The 20,767-nt window shown below is 37.1% G+C and overlaps 1 protein-coding gene and 1 pseudogene across 29 annotated transcripts in view; one reads left to right on the top strand and one right to left on the bottom strand.

The window, feature by feature from the left end:
• Positions 1–20,767, top strand: part of RIMS2 (regulating synaptic membrane exocytosis 2) — a 609,863-nt gene that overhangs the window by 380,689 nt on the left and 208,407 nt on the right. For 10 of the 29 annotated variants that reach the window (XM_070802803.1, XM_070802799.1, XM_070802821.1 and 7 more), the window contains one exon: positions 6,619–6,684. The exons of the other annotated variants lie outside the window; for them this stretch is intronic. In XM_070802803.1, coding sequence (XP_070658904.1) covers positions 6,619–6,684 — 66 coding nt within the window. The remainder of the gene's footprint in view (positions 1–6,618; positions 6,685–20,767) is intronic. 29 annotated transcript variants of the gene reach the window in all.
• Positions 17,999–18,463, bottom strand: LOC139186986 (ragulator complex protein LAMTOR5 pseudogene; annotated as a pseudogene).

Raw genomic sequence — 20,767 nt, 5'->3', positions numbered from 1 at the left:
TATTATATTTCAGGATTAAAGTTTTACTTTTTAAATCATAGTATATTTTAGGAACTATAAAGTATCAAAATAATGACAGTGTTAAAGACAGTTTGGTATTAAATTGAGATTGTTGGAAATTTAGCTTTTAAAATCCGCAGATTACTTAAGAGTGAGATTTTTATCTCCCTTTTTTTTACAGTCCTTTTTTGTAGCTGGTAGTTCCTAAAAGGGAACATGGGGTTGCAAAGCATTGGACATGCCTGAGCGACTGAACTGAACTGAAATGAAAAGGGAATATTCAGGCTAATGAAATACAATGGAAGGATAATTCATTATAAATATAGTTTTGTTTTATCTTCAAAAATTAAATTTCTTAGTAAGAATCAAAGTGTGTAAGGAAATTAGATCAATAATCTTTTTTAGTTCTTTGGATAGTCAAATTTTTTATCAGGATTTGAGAATCTATAAGTTCCTTTATTAATCTTTTTTTAAAATTTAGTCACATTTTGTGGCAATGGATTAATTTCCAAAATATACAAGCAGCTCATACAACTTAATACCAGAAAAACAAACAGCCCAATCAAAAAGTGGGCAAAAACCTAAACAGACATTTCTCCAAAGACGACAGACAGATGGCTGGTAAACACATGAAAAGATGCTCAACATCGCTCAGACTAGAGAAATGCAAATCAAAACTACAATGAGATATCACCTCACACCAGTCAGAATGGCCATCATCAAAAAAATCTACAAACAATAAATGCTAGAAAGGGTGTGGAGAAAAGGGAACCTTCTTGCACTGTTGGGGGGTAATGTAAACTGATGCAGCCACTATGGAAAACAGTATGGAGATTCCTTAAAAAACTAGGAATAAAAGCAATGGAATTGCTGCATTGACCCACTAATCCCCCTCCTAGGCATATACCCTGAGGAAACCAAAATTGAAAAAGACACATGTACCCCAATATTCATTGCAGCACTGTTTACAGTAGCTAGAACATGGAAGCAACCTAGATGTCCATAGACAGATGAATGGATAAAGAAGCAGTGGTACATATATACAGTGGTATATTACTCAGCCATAAAAAGGAACACAGTTCAGTTAGTTCTAAGCCTATTATACAGAGTGAAGTAAGTCAGAAAGATAAAAACAAATACTGTATATCAATGCATATATATTGAGTCTAGAAAGACAGTACTGTTTAACCTATTTGCAGAGCAGCAATGGAGACACAGACATAGAGAACAGACTTATGGACACGGATGTGGTGGGAGGAAGGAGAGGGTGGAATGTATGAAGAGCATAACATGGAAATACGTACATTACCATATGTAAAATTTATAGCCAATGGAAATTTGCTGTGACTCAGGTAACTCAAACTGGGGTTCTGTAACAACCTAGAGGGGTGGGAGGGAGGTTCAAAAGGAAGGGAACATAGGTATACCTATGGTTGATTCATGCTGAAGTGTGGCAAAAACCAACACAATATTGTAGAGCAATTATCCTTCAATTAAAAATAAATAAATGTAATTTTTTTAAAGAAGTAAAGGGGGTTAGACCAAAAAAAAAAAATTGAGTCATGTTTTGGTTTCCTGTTTTATTCTTTTGCAATGAGTTAAAGTTCTGCTCAATTTTTTAAAATTTTCAAACAAATTGGATTAAATGCAATATTTAAAATAACTTACTTTAACTCCTTATTTACATTTAGGACATTATTTATTGCATAGGTTTTATACTGTCCATTAATTTGGGGAGAAAAGTAAGCATGCTTTAATGGATAAGTATAAATAAAATGTTTTTAAATTTCTCTAAGTGGATACAGCAAATGATTCTGTATCTTAGGTGAATTTTAGGGGACTTACTAAAATAGTACAGTTAATTTCTGTAATATTCACAGATGCATTTTTATACTATTACTCCAAGGGGAATCATGACCAGATTATGTTAAGAGGTATAACATGTCTATGGAAAAGCATATAGTCACTGTTCTCTAGAGAAACAGAATTGTTAGGCTGGATAGAGAGAGATTGATAATAGATAGATAGATAAATATATAGATAGGTGATAGATAGATTTATTATGAGGAATTGGCTCACATGATTATACAACCTGAAAAGGTCTACCGTCTGCTTTTTGCATGCTGGAGACTTGTGAAATGGTAGTATAATTCAGTCAGAGTACAAGGCCTGAGAACCGGGTGAGCCGGTGGTGCATTAATCAATCTCAGTCAGAGGGCCAGAGAGCTATGAGACGTCAAGCTCATGCCTGATGTCCACCCACGCTGGAGTGGGCAATGTACTGATTCCACTGAATCAAATGAGAATCTCATCGTGAGACACCTTTACATACATTCCCAGAAATAATGTTTAAGGTGAGCACCCCTTGGCCAGTTAAGTTGATACATAAAATTGACCATCACAAAAAGGGAAATAAAACAAACTGTTGCATGATGATGATGATTCCTATATAGTGTTCTCTTTGGCTTTACAGAATGAAATTAATTATAAGCTTCTCAAGGAAAATATTAAAAGTTGGGTGATTATATATATATATATATGCTCTATGAATATGAAAATTTTAACAGCTTTGAATTTTACACATTTTTGTTACCCTTAAGTAATTTTCAGAGACAGTCTATTCCTTTTTAAAGCAGTAAATCCCAACATCACTACTGTTGGGTATTCTTTCTACTCTTTGTAAAGCCAGAAAAATCTTTTTGATACTGTTTTCCTTATTTCTTATACTGCATAGGTTTTTAATCTTTTGTTTACAGCTCTAGAGTGTTTCTGGGATTATATGAATGACTGCTGTCTTTAAACAGTAGGTTCCACATGAAAAGATCATAATTCTGCTTTACTTTTGAGTTCAACTCAAAATATATTTATTGAGTGGGTTAGGCGTTCTGCACAAAGATTTAGAGTAGGCATTATGCTGGTCTAGATAAGCACGTGATCCAATTGATTATAGCAAGTAATTATACAATATAGTAACTAGTTATAAAACGTAAAAGACCACGAGGCCTAAGCATAATAGTATTAGAACAGATTGGAGAGGAAAGGACCTGCTTGAATCTATTGGAAAGAGCTTCCAAGAGAAGTTGGACTTTAAAAATTAGTAGAATTTTGAAAGGCAATGAAGTGGAGACAGAGAGGGATGATGGACAGGACATTCTTGGCAGACTGTGGAGCATGAGTGTTGAGCATGAACTTAGTCTGAAAGTCAGGAAAGTATGGAATGTATTTAGACAATCTTAGTCTGCTGAACCTAGATAAAAAGTCATGGTATGGGAAAAGAGAAGTAATAGGAGATGAAGATTGAATGTAGCTTAGAAATGATGAAAGTGAAAGTGGAGAGTGAAAAAGTTGGCTTAAAGCTCAACATTCAGAAAACTAAGATCATGGCATCTGGTCCCGTCACTTCATGGGAAATAGATGGGGAAACAGTGGAAACGGTGTCAGACTTTATCTTTTTGGGCTCCAAAATTACTGCAGATGGTGACTGCAGCCATGAAATTAAAAGACGCTTACTGCTTGGAAGAAAAGTTATGGCCAACCTAGATAGCATATTGAAAAGCAGAGACATTACTTTGCCAACAAAGGTCCATCTAGTCAAGGCTATGGTTTTTCCAGTGGTCATGTATGGATGTGAGAGTTGGACTGTGAAGAAAGCTGAGCACCGAAGAATTGATGCTTTTGAACTGTGGTGTTGGAGAAGACTCCTGAGAGTCCCTTGGACTGCAAGGAGATCCAACCAGTCCATTCTGAAGGAGATCAGCCCTAGGTGTTCTTTGGAAGGACTGATGCTAAAGCTGAAACTCCAGTACTTTGGCCACCTGATGCGAAGAGTTGACTCATTGGAAAAGACTCTGATGCTGGGAGGGATTGAGGGCAGGAGGAGAAGAGGACGACAGAGGATGAATTGGCTGGATGGCATCACTGACTTGATGGATGTGAGTCTGAGTGAACTCTGGGAGTTGGTGATGGACAGGGAGGCCTGGTGTGCTGCGATTCATGGGGTCGCAAAGAGTCGGACACGACTGAGCGACTGAATGAACTGATAGTGGCAGTAAAAAAGGAAAACAAGGGATAAACCTGAGTTATTTAGGGATTAGAATAAGCAATGGTTATAAATCAGTTGAATGTAGAAAATAGGGAAAATGGATAAGTTAAATTTTGAGACTTTATAGCTTGGTTTATTAAATATTTAAATTCTCAGTTGAAACTGAGATTATAAGAAAACAAATAGCTGAAGTGTTATATTAAATTCCAAAGAGGATTAAAGAATTATAGTTAACTACTAGGAGGCCCTTTAAAATGATAGGGTTCTAGATTCTAAAGATATGTGAAGGACTGCTCTGGGAGGTAAGGATGAGGCCAAATGGGCAGGATCTAGGCTTCGTCCTCCCTCTGTAGACAGTGCCATTCTGATTTTATTGGATTCCTAAATATTGGTTTGACATGAATTTTGTATGAAAAAACAAATGGTCTTCTGCTTAAAAAGAACGTTGGAAAGCTACTTCTCCAGCTGTCTTACTTACAGTTGCAGCTCCAGATGTTCAAATTGGCCAATGTCTTACACATCTCACAATTAGCATGTGTTTTTCTGAAATGCTTACATGACACACAAGCAGCCATGTGGAGATCTCAGGAAGCTGCTGGAAATGTGAAACCCAAAGAAAAATCAAGGTTAAACCAAAGTGAGAATTTACACTATAAAAACAAATAGTATTATCCAGAAAGAATGTGTTTGAGTATGAAGAAAGTCAAGGAAAAATCTTGGGAAACCACTGCCTCTGAGGAATAAAAGAAAGGGAATCAATAAGTGAAATGGATAAGGAAACAGTTAGTAGGCAGGAGACCAGGCCAATGTGTACATGTTAAGAGCCTGTGTTTTGGCTAAAGGAAGCCCTGAGTTTAAAAGCCAGTTGTGCTCCTTACTTTACAGTTGTGTGCAAGCACTCACAACCAGTTTTCTCTGACTGTGGGAATTCGAGACCCTATCTCGAAGGGTTGTTATGAGTAGTGAGACATAGACAAAACTTAAATGGAGTATGTGGCACATAGTTAAGTGTTAATAGACACTATTAAAGAATCCGCCTGCCGATGGAAGAGACTCAAGAGTCAAGGGTTCGATCCCTGGGTTGGGAAGATCCCCTGGAAGACGAAATGCAACCCACTCCAGTATTCTTGCCTGGAAATTTCCATGGACAGAGCAGCCTGGCGGGCTACACTCCATAGGGTAGCAAAGAGTCAGACAGGACTGAGCTCACACACAAATTTGTAATAGCCTGAGAGAATAGTGTTTCAAAAACCAAGAGGAGTGTCAAGAAATAGAGGTTGAAAATCAGTGTCTAAAGCCATAGATAAATGGAGCATAATGAAGATCAAGAAGAAATTAAAGGATTTTTTAGAATTTCACAGATAAAACTCACAGAATACCTTGAAAAGAATAGTAGAGGCAGAAGTCAAATTACAGTAAACTTTAAGCATGACTGAAAAGTGAGAATGTGATAGCAAGAATTGTAGATACATCTAAAAGATGTTTTTTGATGAAAAAAGAGAGAGGAAGGCAAAGTTGTTGAAGTTTTTATTTTGAGAATTAAATGTGATTGTGGAAGGGAAGGCATGAGACAAAAATGAATGAAGCAAGGCCATATGGGAAGTAGGATTACAAGTAGAGGAATTTTCTTCCTTTTTTGGAGAAGAATAGGACAAGTGAAGATACAAATGTATATGTCCTCTTTAGAGATGTTGAGAGAGATCAAGGTGAGTTTCCATTTTTTACTGAAGCGTAATGATAATCTGCCAAAATTAAGTGTTTTGACATGAAAGGTTAAAATTTTTTTTTAATTATATTAGTGCTATGGAAATAAGAGAATCAGCTACAGAGGGGTAAAAATGAAAATGTACTGCTTTGATGGCTTATAGTAAGTCATGAGGCATGAAGTGCAGCAGAATCACTAGCATGTAATGAACAGTGACTGGAAAATGGAATAGCATCCAATACATTTAAAAAATAAAATTAATATTCAAATAAACTAATTTCAAATAATTAGTATTCAAAATAAAGTAATATTAAAATAAAGCAATATTCAAATGAAGTATTCAGTTTGTTCCCTACTAAATGAAATTTTATGAACTCTTTTAGTTACTTTTAATTAGTAATGATTGTAAAAGAAATCATTGCCTTATGAAATCCCCTAAGTGTGATAACTATTAGAAATTATCTCTTTTAATATTTTCTTCTCAAGCTTTCTGGTTATTTTATTATTTTTCTTTCCCTGCCTTTCCTCCCCCAAAATGAGGAAGCATCTATATTATAATACATTTTATAGATGATGCTGAAGATGTTTGTGGTAATCAATAAGGTTTTATTTTTAAATATTATTTGTTTAAATCTCAATTCGTTACATTCTGTTGTGTTTTGTTTTAGAATATTTAGACCATTTTAACCTTTAGCACTGCCGTATTACAATGGACATTGGGAAGAAGGAGCAAACTTTCCAGTAACGACTTTCATTTGCTTTGCTTGCTCTCTGCTTATCTTTTTTGAATCTCACTTTTAAAAATTAAACGATACCGTCTTCATTTCTTTCCTGAGTCTCATTTATATTCTTGTTTCTGCCATGCTTGCAGTCATTTTCTTACTCTACCTCGCTCCAGATACAGTCAGAGCGTTGAACATCATCACAGGGATGGCAGGTATTTTTTTCTTACAATTGAGTCTGTTTGTAGAATTGCATGTGCCTGTCTATTGATATTAACTCACTTCTATTTTATATATATATATGTTTGTAGTTATTGATGAAATATTATCCTTGTAAAAAGTAGAAAATAAAGCATATATAAACAATTTAATTGTATTGGGCTGGGGTCATCTCTGTGATGATTCTAAAAATGTAATTCACCAGAAATTACTTTTGAATCATTACATGGAAAAGTAGAATAACAATATTTTTAAAGATTAATACAGTTGACAGCTCATCTTCCTCTGGAGAGTTCATAATCAGATATCCAGACAGCACTAGTTGATAACAACCCACTTCTACCTTTCTCCAAATCAACCTTTGAAAAGTGCTTAGATTGAACAGAGGTTTATGAGGCTGAACTCAGGTTTACAGTTACTTTATCAAGGGTTTCTGTGATCTACTCATTGGTTATAGTAGATGAATCTGGATCCCTGGAGAATACTGGGTTTGTGAGAACATCCTTGTTCTTTTCTACTCTCCCACCATTCTCCTTGTATTGAAGAAAAATATAAATTGCCTGGCATTTAACAGAAAGGAGGATTACCTCTCTAGTTGTTCCCAGAAGGAAATCTAGGAGGGAAAGAAGATCTCTAAAGCTTGCAATTTCTCAAGGCTAAACATAGCTGTAGGGATTTGAGCCAGTTCAGTGACAACATTTTGAGGTCCTGTAGGCAGAGAAAAGAACAGCAATGATAATGTGGTTGTGGGTTCAGCTATACAGATAGGGAATTAATGTGCTGTACTCACTCTCACTATAGTTTCAGAGTGATTTGGGTTCTTTGTGGCCACTTTTATCCTATTAGTTTAGTTAATTGAGAGTTGATAATGAAAGAGCTTAGAAAAAATAATTGAAACTAGTGGGTAAATACCTAAGATTGAATTCATTTAGACAAATATGGAAGGAAACATAAGAGATAGTATCAACAGTAAATTCCTAATAATTCAAGTTTTGTGATGTCTTTCTGTATGTGTATCTGAAATTTAGTGCCTTCAGGTTACTATACGGTAGTGGTTATTGCTATGTTTTCTTTACATTTCTTAGTCTCTTTTTCTATTATTTTGCTTCAATACTAAATAGCTTTTGTTTTTTTATTGTTAGTGTTTGTCATGTTTCTTATTGCTGTATATTACTTTCAAACTCTTTTTTGGCTGCAATGGTTATACATTTATCTTACAAAAGTGTGAAAAATAGTTATATACCTATCCTTATAATTGGGTAAGACCTTTTTTAAGGTGGGTGGCGTGAATGAGATATTATTGACTATAGAATTCTTATGCTGGTATCCTTCCACGTAAACATAAATTAAAATCATGCATCACATTAGTTTTTTTATGCCCTATGTTTTCCTTAGCTATCAATAAGTAGATTGCTTCATATTATTTATTCTTTCAGTGAACCGACATAGATAGAGCCAGTCCTTGAACAGCTCTAGGTTGATTATCAATTTCATATTCTTACTCATTTTCTCAACCTCAGCCTAGCTGGGCTATTTTGAAAGAGAGATTTCTGAATTGTCTTTTGTACCACAATTTAGTTTGTGGTCAGGGCCCACAATATCACTGATGTTTATATTAAAGGAAAACACAGGAAAATCAGTTTCAGAAAACAAATTATCAAATAACTTACTCTAAGATTTGTTGTCACTTAAATGATTCAAATTTGTGAGTCTAGTGTATACTTACTCTGGAAAAATTGGATAGACTTTGTAAGAATGCAGTTCTTTAGTTGCTTTCAATAATATTATCTTTTATTATTATTAGTTTGATTCATACAAAAGCATGTCTGCATGTTTCAAAGCATAGTAGTAAAATAAACATTTAGGAATCTACTACCCATACCAAGAACCAGAATATATAGTTAATATTCCTTCATCTACCTCTAGGCTTCTTGCCTATTGCATTCCTATTGTATTCCACAGAAATAGTAAAGACTGTATTGAATTTTCAGCTTAACATTTCCTTCATTTGTTTTTTGTTTTTTTTTAAGTGACTTTGATCATTGATTTCTCTCTCCTAACTTTCTGAGTTACTTAGTTCTTCTGATTCCCACTTTAGTCCACTATGAGATTCTGGGGATTATTGAAGATACAAAAACTCATCTAGTCAGCTATCCCTTCTCCTTTATTTATTACCATAATGTTTAATGCATCTTGTTTAACCCCTGTACCTTTGTACATATTGCAGCTGAATACAGCCATGCATTTCCCTTACATGTTGATATCATCTGTTGACTTCTTGATTATACTATTTTATTTACTGAAGATTTTAGCATGTGGCTTTAGTCTCCCTCTTTATCATAATTCCTGCCATGTACCTGAATGATGTTGTGTGTGTGTGCACTCAGTCATGTCCAACACTTCTCAACCCCATGGACTGTAATCCGCCAGGCTTCTCTGTCCTTGGGATTCTTCAGGCAAGAATCCTGGAGTAGTTTTCCATTTCCTTCTCCTGGCAATGTTAGCATTCACCTGATGATCTATTTAACACCCACTCACTTCCTGGAGTATCTCAAATTGGAGTTAGTGAGCTTTACTCTCAGTTCTGCTTTAGTTACTCACTCCCATGGCCATACTCTGAATATTATCATCACTTGAAACTGTTCTACCTGTGAAATTTTTTTTAATTAATTTTTTATATAATTTTTAAAGATTACTTTCCATTTATAGTTATTGCAAATGCTTCACTCTTGGACAATAACTACACATGGTTCTTTCTTATTCTTTCACTGAGTTACTTTTAACTCGCTGATTCTTTTATCCACTCTGTTTTTATCCACCCTTTACCTTTCCCAATTTGCCTCCACTTTACTTACATATTTGGAGGTTGAATCCTTTCTTGGAAACATCCTCAGTTCAGTTCCCTTGCTTCATTGTTCTTCTTTTACATTTTTGACGAAGTCCAAGTCTGGAGTAATCTCTTTCTCTTGACAAATGGTTTTGATCTAAATTATCCAAGTTCTCTCTAATTACCTACTGAAGAAAAAAATGACTGAACATCCAAAGGAAAAGTGACCTCTTTATTGAGGATTGTGAAAAGAATAAAAAGAAATTGGCACCAACTTTCTAAGCATTCAGTTTCCCAGTCTATATTTCAAGGTGGCATTTACTGTCATGGTCTGGGAATTCCCCTTCTGTGAATAAATATGTGTTAATAGTTCCAAGTGGACCACTGTTGGGCTATATAAAATCTGGAATTATCTGAATGGAATAAATGTATAATAGTTAACTCAACATGGCATCCTCAATATGTGAAGAATCAGAACCACTGGCCTCTCTACTTCACATTTGTAAAATAAGATATTATGTATGCTGTCTCTTCGGAGAAGGCAATGGCACCCCACTCCAGTACTCTTGCCTGGAAAATCCCATGGACGGAGGAGCCTGGTAGGCTGCAGCCCATGGGGTCTCAAAGAGTCAGACACGACTGAGCGATTTCACTTTCACGCATTGGAGAAGGAAATGGCAACCCACTCCAGTGTTCTTGCCTGGAGAATCCCAGGGATGGGGGAGCCTGGTGGGCTGTCGTCTATGGGGTCTCACAGAGTTGGACATGACTGAAGCGACTTAGCAGCAGCAGCAGCAGCATGCTGTCTCTTTGGAACAGATGAATAGAAGCTTAATGTTTGCTAAACTTCTTTTATATCACTTCAGGGAACAAATATTTAACTAATATTAGGGATCAAGACTTTTTTCCTCTGGACAAGTTACACTGACCAGGGCAAAATTATCTTTGATCATTGCATATTTTAAAACACATTCAAAATTTAAACAAACATATTTGGAATGGATATCATGTTACCTTTTACTGATATCCCTCTAAGATATATCCTTTATTTCAATAAATATATCTTTTATATTTTAAAATCTATCCTCATATCTTACTTTCCCCCCAAGTATTTATCTTTACTTAAAGCTATACATGGGGTTTCCCAGGTGGTGCAAGTGGTAAAGAACCCACCTACGAATGCAGGAGATGTAAGAGATGCAAGTTCAACCCCTGGACTGGGAAGATTCCCTGGAGGAGGGCATGGCAATGCACTCCAGTATTCTTGCCTAGAGACTCCCATGGACAGAAGAACCTGGTGGGCTATGGTCCATGGAATCACAAAGAGTCAGAATCAGACACGACTGAAGTGATTTAGCATGCACACATGCAAAGCTACATAGCATATTAAGGAACTACTAACATTGATGGTGGACATGGCATTTTGCATAAAGATGTGATGGAGGAGATGATAGGTGGGCTATATCTTAAAGGAAGAATTAGAAATATTTAGATAGAGTAAGGTAGGATCTTGGTGAAATTTTAAAGAAATGTATGAGCAAAGTTGGGCTTCCCAACCTGCCTGCCAGTGCAGGAGACAAAAGAGACATAGATTCGATCCCTGGGTTGGGAAGATCCCCTGGAGGAGGGCATGGAAACCCACTCCAGTATTCTTGCCTGGAGAATCCCATGGACAGAGGAGCCTGGCGGGCTACAGTCCATAGAGTTGCAAAGGGTCGGACACGACTGAAGCAATTTAGCATGCATGTATGCATAAGCAAAATTACTGGAGTAATAAACACTGTGTTTTAGTGCTGTTGGAGCATTCACTACAAGGCAGGGAATAGCAAGGGATGAATCTGTAATGATAAAGATAGTCCTGATTATGGATAATCTTGTATCCTCTGTTAAGGGACTTAAATCTAAGACTGTGATAGAAGCGCTTTGAAGAGTTTAATTTCAGGATGGCTGTAGTACATTTATTCACTCTAGAGACTATGGGGATGCTTGATGAGAGAAAAGTGTATGAAAAAGAAAAACACATACTGAGGTATTTGCCTTGGTCTAGGAAATGGCAACCCACTCCAGTGTTCTTGCCTGGAGAATCCCAGGGACGGGGGAGCCTGGTGGGCTGCCATCTATGGGGTCGCACAGAGTCGGACACGACTGAAGCGACTTAGCAGCAGCAGCAGCAGCAGCAGGACAACAAAAGCTCTTTGAGGGTCTGAACTAAGTAAGGTAGTGGCTGGAGAGATAAATGATGAGAGCCAATCAATTAAATTCAATATTACCTGGTAAATAATCAGATTTGGATGTTGAGGGGAAGCCAAGAGTCAAGAAACATTCCAGTTTTATTGGCTGAGTAACTGGGTGCATGTGGTACCTTAACACAGATGGGGGAATTGTTCGGAGAGGAATCAGTTTAGTTGAGAGACAAGTTCGGTTTTAGAATTATTGAGAAGGGTGGGGGAAGCTTCTAGCAAGAAGTAAATTAAATAATTTTAAAGCTTAAACAAGTTTAGGCTATGTATAATCATTTAGGAGTAAATTTACTACTCGTGGAAAGTAGCTACAAAAATGAAAGTGAAATCAGCCAGAGATACTACCCATCAAATGAAGGCCCAGGAGTTTTCCTCTGCCATGGAAAATTGACAGACAGAGAAAGAGAAGCTTCTGAAGGACATAGTGATGGAAGAATAGAAAAGTAAGAAGAACAGAGCTTAAAAAAATAATTTGAAGAAGGAAGAGATAATATCAACAGTAAAAATAAATGAAAGTAAAGGTATATGAAAAATACCATTAGATTTGTCAAGGAAGAAGTCATTGATGATTCCAACTCAGGCGATTTTGGAAAGATGATGAGAGGAGAAAAGCAGATTGCAGGGCCTGAGGCATGATTGGGGGATAATAAATACATCATGTGATTGGAAGATAATAAATACATCAAAGGAGTGTGGAGAAATATTGGGTAGGGGCATATGATGTCAGACTAGGTTTCTTTCTTTCAGAGTAAGAAATACATCTTATGTTATAGGCTTGGAGGAAAAAATCCTTTGGGGAAAAAAGAATAGGTTGAAAAAGGGAAAAAGAAAGGATGACTAGAAGAAAAGTCTTAGAGCAGTGTGTGGGGCTAACCACACAGATGGAGTTTCTAAATATAAAAAGTTCTTATTTACCATTGAGACAGGAGGGAAATAGATGACAGAGTTGGAACTAAGTAAATTTTTAAAGGGTGTTAATTGAAGGTAATTATATTTGATAACCTCAATTTTGTTGCTGCTATAATTGAGATTATATGGTTATTTTTGAGACAAATTCCCGAAGGTTGAATATGATGTTTAATTGAAAATGAGAACGTTTTAATATTCATTGTATAAAAACTGATGGGAACTGATTAAATATAAGTAGAAAAATTGTTAATGATACCACCACAGCAGATGTTAGAAACTATGAATTTGCAAAGTGCTAATGCTCAGACTACCCCACAATTGCACTCATCTCACACGCTAGTAAAGTAATGCTCAAAATTCTCCAAGCCAGGCTTCAGCAATACGTGAACCGTGAACTTCCAGATGTTCAAGCTGGTTTTAAAAAAGGCAGAGGAACCAGAGATCAAATTGCCAACATCTGTGGATCATCAAAAAAGCAAGAGAGTTCCAGGAGAACATCTACTTCTGCTTTATTGACTATGCCAAAGCCTAGGATCACAATAAACTGTGGAAAATTCTGAAAGAGATGGGAATACCAGACCACCTGACCTGTCTCTTGAGAAACCTGTATGCAGGTCAGCAAGCAACAGTTAGAATTGGACATGGAACAACAGACTGGTTCCAAATAGGAAAAGGAGTATGTCAAGGCTGTATATTGTCACCCTGCTTATTTAACTTATACACAGAGTACATCATGAGAAACGCTGGTCTGGAAGAAGCACAAGCTGGAATCAAGATTGCCGGGAGAAATATCAATCACCTCAGATATGCAGATGACACCACCCTTATGGCAGAAAGTGAAGAGGAACTGAAAAGCCTCTTGATGAAAGTGAAAGAGGAGAGTGAAAAAGTTGGCTTAAAGCTCAACATTCAGAAAACGAAGATCATGGCATCTGGTCCCATCACTTCATGAAAAATAGATGTGGAAACAGTGTCAGACTTTATCTTTTGGGGCTCCAAAATCACTGCAGATGGTGACTGCAGCCATGAAATTAAAAGACACTTACTCCTTGGAAGAAAAGTTGTGACCAACCTAGATAGCATATTGAAAAGCAGAGACATTACTTTGCCAACAAAGGTCCATCTAGTCAAGGCTATGGTTTTTCCTGTGGTCATGTATGGATGTGAGAGTTGGACTGTGAAGAAAGCTGAGCACGGAGGAATTGATGCTTTTGAACTGTGGTGTTGGAGAAGACTCTTGAGAGTCCCTTGGACGGCAAGGAGATCCAACCAGTCCATTCTAAAGGAGATCAACCCTGGGTGTTCTTTGGAAGGAATGATGCTAAAGCTGAAACTCCAGTACTTTGGCCACCTCATGCAAAGAGTTGACTCATTGGAAAAGACTCTGATGCTGGGAGGGATTGGGGGCAGGAGGAGAAGGGGACGACGGAGGATGAGATGGCTGGATGGCATCACTGACTCGATGGACGTGAGTCTGAGTAAACTCCAGGAGCTGGTGATAGACAGGGAGGCCTGGCGTGCTGCGATTCATGGGGTTGCAAAGAGTCGGACACGACTGAACTGAACTGAACTGAACTGAACCTGTATGAATGCATGCTTTGCTTAAGAAATATCCAGTTGCCTAAATATAGAAAAATCATTATGGCATTGAACCAATTTTAGGGTTTTGATGACTGTTTGGAAGATTTGGGATAGAAGGGAATCTGTTGTTATAGAAATGGTTCAGATGATCAATCATAGAGTCTAAGATGGGTAAGGAAGGAAGAAAAGTAAAGAGGTACTATATTCTGACAGAAATTGGTAGGTTCATGGGATGAAGTGTCAAATGGAGATCAAGAAAAGTGGAAGTGAGATTATAAAACACCTGAAATAATTAATGATTGTCATCAGTTTGATATTAGAGTTTAGTATTTTAGGGTTTGACTAGTTTCACTGGATTCTAAGATTCACCGTATTTCCCCAGAAAGGAGTGCTGATGCAGGGGAAAAGTGAGGCTTATTGACATTTCAAAGAATTATGGTTCAAGATTATTGAACGATTTCCTGCATGTACATTGAAATCTCCTGGAATCACCATAGAATTTATCTAAAGAAAATGGCTGATAAAAATTCCCCAAATAATCAATGACTAAGGGATATTGACAGGAAGTTGATAGTTATTAGCGACCTGAGTTAATAATGGATCTTACAGCCAAGTGGCATCCTTGATAGAAATAAGGACATGTATATTACAGTGGAAGAACTTGGCCAGAGTGTCTCCAGGGATCCAATCTCTCCTGAATCCATGGACTATGAAATGTGAAAGAATAAGTAGCTTCTGCAGGTGAGAGTTACCCTGGAAGGAGAATCTGCAGGGTTGAGCTAAGTGCTATTTGAGATAGGGATATGCAGAAACTATTCTGCAGAAAAGCTGATGACATAAGGAAGTTAGTTAACAATAGATGAAGATTCTTGAAAATACAGCTAAGAGAATAAAGAAAATTAAAATGGTACGGAAGATAATAGAGGAAATGAAGAATTTAGAAGAAGCTGTCAAGGGACAACTGGGCTTTCTCTGTACTTGATACTAAGAATTATACAAATAAGATGGTTAAATAGAAGTGATGTACCTGAGACATCTAAATGTATCCTAAGTTGTTTTGGTGCCAGAATGGAGTAAGGTTCTGGGAAGGGTCTGACCTGGGGCTAGAGTAGTACTGTGAAATGCCATCACGTTCGGAGAGAGGCAGCGAGTGGTCTTATCTTAAGGTATTTGGGGTCATGATGAGGACCCAAGTCAGAGAAAGCATTCTCACAAAACTCAAAAAAGGGCTTCCCTGGTGACTCAGAAAGTAAAGAATCTGCCTGCAGTGCAAGAGACCCACGTTGAATCCCTAGATTGGGAAGATCCCCTGGAGAAGAGAATGGCTACCCACTCCAGTTTTTTTGGCTGGAGAATTACATGAACAGAGGAGCTTGGTGGGCTATAGTCCATGGGGTCACAGAGAGTCAAACATGACTGAACGAGTAACACTTTCACACTTTTTTCTCACAAAACTAGTGGAGTCACAGGAGGATGAGATTCTTGTGTGAAATACAGAGTGTTTTCCCGTAGATGCCCTGAGAAGTAGTACTGAGAACCCTTAATGAATTTGATCAAATCCAAGTAATTCACATTTCCTGAGCTACCTCCTCATCTTTTTGCCATAATTTCTTTGCATTGTTACCAACTTTCTCCTTTCCTCTTAGAAGCCTGTCTAAGAGGAAAGTGATCTTCTATTACATTACAAGTAATCTATTTGTGTTTCTGACTATAACTATTCTTAATTTCTCTGAAATTTACTTCTGTTAATTATGTCTTATTTCTCTTACATTTCAGTCTTTCTTATTTTACTCATTTTGTTTTTCCTCAAATTGTTGTTAAAGAGACATGTTGATATCTCCTTAATAGTATATCTTCTTTCTAATCTGCCACACCTTCAAGCTCCCTAGAGAATGGTTGATTTGTCTCTCTTACTTAGGTCATGTTTCTTGACTATGTATTTTCACATATGCTTTCCCCGCTTCTTCATCAGCTGCTGCTGCTAAGTAGCTTCAGTCGTGTCCGACTCTGTGGGACCCCATAGACAGCAGCCCACCAGGCTCCCCTGTCCCTGGGATTCTCCAGGGAAGAACACTGGAGTGGGTTGCCATTTCCTTCTCCAATGCATGACAGTGAAAAGTGAAAAGGAAGTCTCTCAGTCATGTCCGACTCTTCGTGACCCCATGGACTGCAGCCCACCAGGCTCCTCCGTCCATGGGATTTTCCAGGCAAGAGTACTGGAGTGGGGTGCCTTCACCTTCTCCGCTTCATCAGCTACCAAGCTTTAACCCTCTACAGTTTGACATCTATTTCCAGCAGTTTGTTTTAAATGATTTTTTCCATGGTTATCATTTGCTGTATCTTTTTACACTTTTATCCTTGTTATGTCCTTGTGTCTGCCATTATTAATCTTTTTAGCCTGTCTAATACAGTAACTCTCCTGATTCTCGTTCTACCCCTTGACTGCTCTTCTGTTTCCTTCACTTTATTCCTACTTCTCACGTTCTCAACTTCTTGACCGTATGTTATCCTACATTCTGTCATCTTTATGACTTTGTCCAGAACTTCTAATACCTAGTATAATGCCTGACACATGACATGCATACAATAAATACCTTTAAAAGAATTAGTGAATCAATGAACAGTGGAGTATTAATATAATACAGTGACTTCTCAAACTATCAGATTTCTTTATCTGACATATCTATAGAAGAGTATCGTTGCAACACTTCACAAATTTAGGTCCAAACCTAAAGTTAGGCTCCTTCTTCTCAAGAATTCTTCTATTTCTGTTAATATATCATCATTTCATTTTAGAAGCTGGGAATGTCAGCTTCTTTCTTTATTCATTTCTTTCACTTAATTCATATGGCAATTTGCCAAGCATTATATGTAGGGAAAACTCTATCCTTGCTTTCAAAGAAGTTAACAGGCTTTAGAACCAAGAAAGAGCAATTCAAATTCCATCTCAAAAAATTACAAATTGTGTGACTTTTATCAAGTTTCTGTGAGCTTTAGTTTGCTTATTTCAAAAATGTGAGAGATTGACCCACTGTCAAGCAGCAGCAGCAGCAGCAAGAAACAAAGCAATCAACAGAGTCAAACTCAGAGATGCACAGATGTTGGGAATATAAGGCAGGGAATTTAAAATAATAATTTCTGAGATTCCTTCTAGCCCTAAAATTATGTTTGTATAATTCCATATATTGTACATTGTGGTTTATTTTTCTCATCCATGCCTTCTTCTGTTTCCAACCTTTTTCTACAAGTCAGCTTCTTCCTACTCTAATTTATTCCATATGTTACCCCTGAAGACATCTTCTTAATTCATTACTTAAATATTACCTTTGTTCAGAACTTTTTGGTCAGTCATTGAAAATTAAACCATATCTTAACCTTTTAACTAGACATTTAAGATCTGTATAAACTAACTTCAAACTTTCCAACATTTTGCCATATTCTAATTTCTATAATTTCTGACATTTCCATTTGATTAGTGTTTCCTGTCCAACCAGATTTATTGACCATAAGAAAATTCTATATACAAAGTAATCTAGACCTGTTGCTTCAAAGCAAAATCTTTTTTGTATTAATATTTTGATAGGTCATCCCATAAAATGTTGAAAGGTGCTTACTCTAAAGCTAATAGAAAAATGTTCAATGCATATTAAATGAAAGGCCTAACTACTGAACTTTAAAAACTCTTTAAGATAATTAACAAAGGCAGTCTGTAGTCCTATGATAGGCTGCTGGAGAACTGATTGATACAAAATATCAGGAGGTCATTTTGTGCAACAGCATTGTGATGCTGATGTTTTCTGGATAATGATACTCCCATTGTCTGATTCTAGACACACCACAGGAATACCAGTGGGGTCAGAGGTGAGCTTAGCTGCTTGCTGGGCTAGGCTGCTTATCTGACTAGGTCTCACAGCAAGCCAGGTTAAATCTTTGTGAATCTGTGAGCAGGACTCCATCAATGGATGGATCCTTCACTGTGCCCTTCAAGTGCTACTCCAAAGTCACCTCCAACTGCCCACGGTCTGCCAGGCCCAGGACCCCACAGCACATCACATCCTTCTTCACCACAGGTCTACCATTTGATTTCTTACAGTCTTCATCTATCTGCTGATATTTCTCTAGCTTTTCATGCAAGAGATATTCTCCATCTTTTCTAAGATAGTCTTTAACACACCAGTCATTCAATATTTTAAATTCCCTGCCTGATAGTCCCAACATCTGTGGATATCTGAGTTTGACTCTGTTGATGGCTTTGTTTCTTGACAGTGGGCCTTGTTTTTCTTGCTTGTTGGTGTCTCCAGTAATTTTTTTTTTTTGACTGTTAGACATCATATCATGACTGACAAAGAGGATTATGCTTGAAAATGTGCACACCTCTTGTTCTGTGTGTGTGTCTGTGTATTTGGGAGGGGATGAATCAGTCTTCTAATCACTATTCTATGTGATTTGAACTAACATTATGAAGTAGCAGTGAAGGGCAGCAAGCACCAGTGTATATGAGGAACTTCCACTATCCATGTAAAACTAGCAAAACAAAAGGAATGCTAGTGAATTGTTCAAAGCTGACCTATGAATCTGTTGAACACGACACTCAGATATTCTCGAGTAAGGACTATGCCTTATCACATTTACTCCTATCAAACAATATCAATTCATAATTTGGTTCTTCAGAGATACAACTTTAGTTCAGTTCAGTTGCTCAGTTGTGTCCGACTCTTTGTGACCCCTGTGGACTGCAGCACACCTCGTGTCTGACTCCTTGTGACCCCCATGGACTGCAGCACACCAGGCCTCCCGTCCATCACCAACTCCTGGAGCCTATTCAAGCTCCTGTCCATTGAGTCGGTGATGCCATCCAACCGTCTGATCCTCTGCCGTCCCCTTCTCCTCCCGCCTTCAATCTTTCCCAACATCAGGATCTTTTCAAATGAGTCAGTTCTTCATATCAGGTGGTCAAAGTATTGGAGTTTCAGCTTTAGCGTCAGTCCTTCCAATGAATTCAGGACTGATTTCCTTTAGGATGGACTGATTGGATATCCTTGCAGTCCAAGGGAGTCTTCTCCAACACCACAGTTCAAAAGCATCAATTCTTCAGCGCTCAGCTTTCTTTATAGTCCAACTTTCAAGACCCACTTTCCCCCTCAGTCAGTCTCTGCCATCAGGAAGCTTCTATAAGCCTCTTATCCTTCTCCATCAGAGGGCAAACAGACTGAAAACCACAATCACAGAAAACTAACCAATCTTATCACGTGGACCACAGCCTTGTCTAACTCAGTGAAGCTATGAGCCATGCCATGTAGGGCCACCCAAGACGGACAGGTCATGGAGAGTTCTGACAAAACATGGCCACTGGAGAAAGGAATGGTAAACCACTTCAGTATTCTTGCTTTGAAAACCCCATGAACAATATGAAAACTGAAAAATATAGGACACTGAAAGATGAACTCCCCAGGTCAGTAGGTGCCCAGTATGCTACTGGAAATCAGTGGAGAAATAACTCCAGAAAGAAAGAAGAGATGGAGCCAAAGCAAAAACAGCACCCAGTTGTGGATGTGACCGGTGATGGAAGTAAAGTCCAATGCTATAAAAAACAATATTGCTTAGGAACATGGAATGATAGGTCCATGAATCAAAGCGAATTGGAAGTAATCAAATGGGAGATGGCAAGAGTGAACATCAACATTTTAGGAATCAGTGAACTAAAATGGACTGGAATGGGTGAATTTAACTCAGATGACCATTATGCATCTTTAAAAAGTTTGTTATTTTATGGACTCTTTGAGGACCTAGGAAAGGAAACCATAGGGCTAATACCTTGACAAAATAGCTTGAATTTCTTACAGTTGACAAAACACTTTTAATACTTCACCATCCACTGAAAATAAAATTATTTAGTACAATAAGAATATTGTAGATGGAATGTGATAATCTCTCAAGACTTTAAAAATACATATTTTAAAGATGTATTAATTCACTGTGTGTTTAATTGTTCCTGAGTAAATAACCTTGCTTGTTTGTGGTTTTGTTTCTGTTGTTTTTTAAAGTAAAAATTAAGTGACAGTGAGAATTATAACTATGAATACTTATTTAAATACTCAAAACATCCTCAAACATTTATATTTTATATGTTTTTGCGTGTGCATGTTTACTAATATATCTTTATTGTTCAGTATTGTATTTGTCCCTAGTTTTCTTAAGAAAATTGTGATAATCTTTTCTTCTTGCTATTTACAATAATGACTGTTTTATGATAATACTTCTGTAGATAAAGGACCATTTTATTTTTATGATAAAAATAAGTTTATGAGTAATAGTAACATGTTTTTCTACATTAAAGTGTCTTGTTTTTTTCCCCATCAATATGTGTATTATTACCATTTTTACATGTTAGATTGTTATTAAGTTGGCTGACTCTAGATATTACTGTTATTTTTTATAACCTCATCTACTTTTAACTAACATACATATTTAATGTTTAATTGAACAGAAATGTTCTGATATAAAAAATCTATCATGTCCAAG

Source organism: Bos indicus, chromosome 14 (assembly GCF_029378745.1).
Source record: "Bos indicus isolate NIAB-ARS_2022 breed Sahiwal x Tharparkar chromosome 14, NIAB-ARS_B.indTharparkar_mat_pri_1.0, whole genome shotgun sequence".
Lineage (NCBI taxonomy): Eukaryota > Metazoa > Chordata > Mammalia > Artiodactyla > Bovidae > Bos > Bos indicus.
The sequence above is the reverse complement of the archived record's forward strand: the minus strand, read 5'-3'. Positions and strand labels throughout refer to the sequence as shown.